The 5,855-nt window shown below is 37.1% G+C and overlaps 2 protein-coding genes across 3 annotated transcripts in view; one reads left to right on the forward strand and one right to left on the reverse strand.

The window, feature by feature from the left end:
• Positions 1-5,855, forward strand: part of SPIDR (scaffold protein involved in DNA repair) — a 1,328,422-nt gene that overhangs the window by 354,719 nt on the left and 967,848 nt on the right. The gene's annotated exons all lie outside the window — the stretch shown is intronic.
• The window catches only part of NOL4 (nucleolar protein 4), a 100,275-nt gene that overhangs the window by 29,602 nt on the left and 64,818 nt on the right, over positions 1-5,855 (reverse strand). Inside the window, exons 5-6 of one of the 2 annotated variants that reach the window (XM_042463222.1) lie at positions 2,471-2,650; positions 1,559-1,750 (exon numbers count right to left, since the gene is read on the reverse strand). In XM_042463222.1, coding sequence (XP_042319156.1) covers positions 1,559-1,750; positions 2,471-2,650 — 372 coding nt within the window. The remainder of the gene's footprint in view (positions 1-1,558; positions 1,751-2,470; positions 2,651-5,855) is intronic. The other variant, XM_042463223.1, reaches the window with a different exon arrangement.

Raw genomic sequence — 5,855 nt, forward strand, 5'->3', positions numbered from 1 at the left:
CTTTTGTAATAAAACATGCAGGTTTGATGTATTTCTCAAAATAACAGTTAAAAAGTAGATGATATTTGGAAATTATGAAGGAAAGGGTTTTTTTTTTTATAAAAATGCTGAGAATAATAATAATCTGTTATAGGGCTTTTCTTCTCATTTATAACAACTTAATATGTGTATGGTATAATCAAAAGTACTTTTGTGCTCAATTAAATCAAAATGCGGGGCTAAATCCAATTGTTATTTCCAACTAGAGAAGGCCTAATAAATGAGTGGAACTTGCTAAATCAACACCAGTGTAATTCTAATTGGTTCAGTGGATTCACTTGGAAATCACAATTGGATTTAGCTCATTTGTTGTTGCTTCTGTGTACCTTCAAGTTGTTTCCAGCTTATGGGGACCCTAAGATGAACCTATCATGGGGTTTTCTTGGCAAGGGTCTTCAGAGGGGGTTTGCCATCACCATCCTCTGAGGCTGACAGAGTGTGACTTGCCCAATGGGTTTTCATGGCTGAGCTGGAATTAAAATCCTGATCTCCAGAGTTATGGTTTAGCTCATGGTTGTATCAAAACAGTCCCACACTTACTTAGCTACTTGATTGACTGATTTGTTAGTTCTTTCTCAAAGAAATTAGGAAGGCTGAAAAAGCTCCCAGTGATATTTACATTATATATATATATATATATATATATATATATATATATATATATATATGAATCTGCTTTGTTTAAGTGCCAAAAAGCACAACAAAACCTTAAAATCAACACTGCTGTGCTCATGTCGAGTGTATGCTGGCCATAATTAATTTTCTATAAAATGCCAGACTTGTGTGTGAATGAAGCCTGAATGTCATTAAAAACTCTGCAACTGTTTTTTCTGTTTTGATAGAGTACACAGAATGCTGCCTAGCAAATAAATGCCATAGCAATTTTGGCAACCAGGAATAATTAATAGGTTCATTCTGGATACAAGCAGATTCCTTCCCATATTGACTCGCTCAGTACCAAAAGCTAAATCTATATTTCCTGCTGCTGCGTGAGGAAATATGCACATTGCACTGATTAGATTAATGGACTTGTCAACATATTTGGGAAAGAGAGGACTGGATCTGTTCCCTTTTCACCTAAGAAATATCACTAAGTAGGCATGGGTAGTATGCATGCCGATAGAGTTGCAGGGATGCAGCCTATTGCTATACACTGCTATATCCTTATAATCTCTGGATTCAGGCCAGTAGGACAGACCAGTAGGTGTCTGGATGACTACAAAAACATGAACAAAAACTTCCATGTAGCTCTATTTATAGTTTATCTTGCTCTTTGTTTTTGATTAACTTATATTAGACATAACTGTAAGCTATATTCTCCAAGTAATTTCAAATGTATTTAACAAAAGGAAGGGAGAATCCAGGTAGTATGAAAGAAGGGAGAATAACTTCTGACCTGACATTACCAAAAAATGCAAATAAAAAGAGACACTAAAATGAAAACAAAATAGTGTCATGGATTTACATATGGGGTTTTTTTTTGATGGAAACTAGGGCTGGGTTTTAGATCAAAACTCACCATCTCAAAACCACTCCTTTTCATCCGCCTGCAGGACTTGAGGTAAGTACGTATACGTTTTCTGGCACGCTCTTGGTACTCAGGGAATTGTCGCCTGCATGAGTCAATGATAGCCTGGATCTTTTCTTTGGGCTGCTTAGAGATTGGGACCATTCGGTCCAAGTTTTCATCTACAAACAGCCTGACAAACATCTGTTGGCAAGAGGGAGACAGAGGAGAAGGATTTGGAGGGGTGCTTGCTTCTCTTTCTAAGCTTCCTGTCTCAGTTACAGATAGGAAGACTTTTTTCTTGGTTGGTTTGTTTTAACACAGTGAAGAGAGCTTTTTCATGGAAAGTCAGAAATATTAAGCAAACAAGGATTTTATTTTAGGGTTGACAAAAAAAGACAAGAAAAGGTTAGACTAGTGTATAGAAATTGTGAGGGAAATAAAACACAGATTATAGAAATAGGTAATGCATTATGTCAATTATTAACAGTGCACTATGGCTGCTACGTTGTGTTCTGAACTCTTGATTTCTTCCTCTTCTGCTGCTGTGAACAATCCTTTCATGTGTTGTCATGCAAAATTATATAAATTTGAAAAATAATAGAAAATGGCTGATCACTGGAACATTCTTTAGTGACTCTGTGCAAGCCTCCCCCACTGTCTCCAAACACTAAGAAAACATGCACACACACAAACACAAACACAAAAAAACAAACTGCTGAGATATCTCTTTAAACCACCACATTTGGTGAACCTACATTTGGTGCAGAGGCAAATGTTTTAACGTGTTTATGAAAAGGCAAAGTTCTCCTTATAAAAATAAAATTAATATACTTTATTTTATTGTCACATCTACTATTAAACAAAAGCCTCAGACAAAGAAATGAAATTCAACCCGGCATAATAAAGCACTGTACAACTCACATTAAAAGCTTTCAGACGTTCAGCTTCTACTCCATCAGACTCATTAACCTTCTCAGCATCTTCATGATCATCATGGTCATCTTCGTCTTCCTCTCCACGGTTTAGAGAGAGATCTTCAACACCCCTGTCCATGCTTTCATTCTTTCCAGAATCATAGCTTGAATAGCTATGGGCAGGTGACTAGGAAGAAAAGAAGCCATTTTGTAAAAGATGCCCAGGGAAACAATCAGCCTTACTCTTGAAAAAAATACTAGATTCTTATTGGATTAGTTGAATTGCACTCGTGATCAGGACTTCTTTTGTAGAGAGCTTCTGATCAAAGCAGAAGGCAAATGAACAATTTATGTATATGCTTGATTTACAAATACATGATTTAGGACTAACATCAGAAGAAAAGAGCTGATGTGATTCAGCAGAGAGAACATTGATTTGGACCTGTAAGAACCAATTTAGTGTTCCAGCTTTAGCAAGAAATCAAAGTAAAGCCTCAGGCAGCTTAGGCAGCTTTTTTCAGTGTCTAGCAGTTCTTCTGTTCTTAATGCCATGTAGTTTTATTACAGTTTGATCATTTTGCCTCCAAGATATTCTCATTCTGTGTAGGTTTCTTCCCTTCATGACTACCATGAGAAACTGTGTTGTATCCTATGTACTAAAGAATAAGAGCCAGAATGGTGTGGTGATTTGCGTGTTAGACTCGGACACTGGGAGACCAGGATTCAAATCCCTCTTGGCCATAGAAACCCACTGGGTGACCTTGTGTATGTTGTACAGCCTCAGAGAAAAAGCAATCCCCCTCTGAACAAATTCTGCCAATGAAATTCTTTTTTCCCTCATTACTTTTTATTATTTTATACAAATAAAACAACATAAATCATACATTTGCGATTCATATATCCACATTATATAGCATTCATTACTTCCTTATTTTTCTCTCAAGCTTTTATACATACATTGTTTTATTTTCAGCATCCTTTTTCCTTCCCTATCTTACCTCTCATGATGAAATATGAGAACTTAAATTGTCTTTTAACTTTCTTCATATCACCCTTTCAAATCTTAAATTCTCTTGTGGTGGTGTTTATACTACTCTTCCTCTCTAAATTTTGTTAACCCAGATCCTTCCAAAAACAAAGACTTCTTTATATATCAAACAATATCACTGCGTAATTCATTTTCTTATCTTTCATAATTTTTTTCAGTGGTTCCCATGTTTTATAAAAGTCTTCCATTGTAAACCCCCCCCCCTTAGCCTTTGGGTTAGATTATCCATTTCCATATAATCATATAATTTCAACAACCATTGTTCTTGAGTTGGAATTCCAAAACTTTTCCACTTACTTGTCAATGAAATTCTAATAGATTGCTTTAGGTTTGCCATAAGTCAGAAACTTGAAGGCACACAGTAACAACAAGAACAACATAGACCTTTTGTACCAAATAAGATGTACCCTATTGTTTATATTTATTTTTTCATTTCTCATCCCTTTTACTATATGGTAAAACCAAAATGTACCTCAGATGTCAATTGTAATTTCCTCTAACTGACCATAAAATTTAGAGTTATGTTGTTGTTGTTGTTGTTGTTGTTTTTAAAAAATCTGCATAGTTAAAATATTTGTGATATTGAAAACACTTTTTTTTCCTTAATAAAGTGGAAAAATGAAAAGGAAAGGTTGCTTTAAATCCAGCTATATTACTTTTAGGATGCCAGTTGTGTAAATGCTAGGGTTCTGTAGACAGCCTTTTACATTGGGGTTAGAGCCAAAGGTATCCATTCCCCAGGTGTGTTCTGCTCATTGAATGGCCATTTTCTTCTTCTCACATATCTTTGATCCAAACCACTACCATTTTGTAATGTCAAGTGTTTTTATGTTATTGTGTAATATCTATTGTATTATAAATATAAATTTAGAGAACAGCCATTGAACTTCCCAATCTCTGTGAGTATGCAGAACTGCAGACCGATGTTGCCTGGACACCTTTGCCCTAGCCTCAGCTAGCCACTAAATAGACATGGATACATTTTGGAGTTCGGAGCCTGACTTCAGGGTGGGAACTGGGGAGGGGGTTAGCTATCAGACAATGAGGTATTGAATACCACTTCCCACAATATCGCTAGCAAAGTGATGATTATTCATCATGGTTCGAATTGCTGATTTCTTGGTCCCTTTATTTGATTTATCTACAAGCCAAAAAATTTGTGCCACATGATTGCATAGGTGTGAGAATTTTGACATGGTTCATTTGCAAATGAAGTAAAGGGATGGGAAATTCCTTTCGAAGTTCATTGTTCTGAATTATTTCATTGTTTTATGTCAAAGCTCACAGCCATTGCAAAAACAACAGGAACACACAATTTCAACATCTCATTGGTAAGACAGATTTGCATGTGACTTGAGTGTGAAAATTAACACACTCTTGCACTCCTGAAGTTTTGTTGTAAAGATGCCATAAAACAATAAAACAATTTGGAACAACAAACTTTAAAAGAAATTTCGCACCCCTGATTGGAATGGGTGATGGCTGCCCTTTGTGAGGGACGAGACACTGTAATTATTTCACACTTCTCATGCAGGGAGAACAAGAACTTTATTGCCCACCATTCATTAGGCATGAGAAAAATTATTCTGTCATTTTACAACACTAAATCTCAACCTCTACTGCCAAGACTCTGGTCCATGCCCTAGTGGTTTCGTGACTATCTAACCTCCTTCTAACACATCCACTCGCCGCTTTGACCATGTTTCTCTTCTTTTATCCTCCCTTCATTGGCTCCCCTTCCCCTTCCGCATCCTGTACAAGCTTTTGTTACTGACTTTCAAAGCCCTCCATGGGTTGGCCCCTCCTTACTTATCTGACCTTCTTTCTCCTTACATTCCTACTCGCACCCTCCGCTCTGGTAGTCAGGGTCTCCTGTCACAATGTAGGACTACCACTGCCCCCTCCCGAATTTGTCCCTTCTCGCTTGCTGCCCCTTACTCCTGGAACCTTCTTCCCCCACATGCACACCTCATCACTTCTCTACCCAGTTTCAAAACTGAATTAAAGACTATATTGTTTAGAGAAGCATTCCCAGAGGTGAGCCCCTCTCTGACCCAGGAAGCCTCCTTTTAACCATCCATCAAGAAGCCAAGCCCTTCCTCCAGTCCATCTGCCTTGGTCCAAGCCTCGGAGGTGGAGAAGATCTGCTGGACCTGATCCTATTCCCCACCACCACTCTCTTCTCCTTTTGTGTCGTGTCTTCTTAGATTGTAAGCCTGAGGGCAGGGAACCGTCTGACTAAAAAATTTATGTACAGCGCTGTGTAAATTTACAGTGCTTTATAAATAAAGGTTAATAATAATAATAATAATAATAATAATAATAATAATAATAATAATAATAA

This window comes from Sceloporus undulatus, chromosome 4, assembly GCF_019175285.1.
Source record: "Sceloporus undulatus isolate JIND9_A2432 ecotype Alabama chromosome 4, SceUnd_v1.1, whole genome shotgun sequence".
Lineage (NCBI taxonomy): Eukaryota > Metazoa > Chordata > Lepidosauria > Squamata > Phrynosomatidae > Sceloporus > Sceloporus undulatus.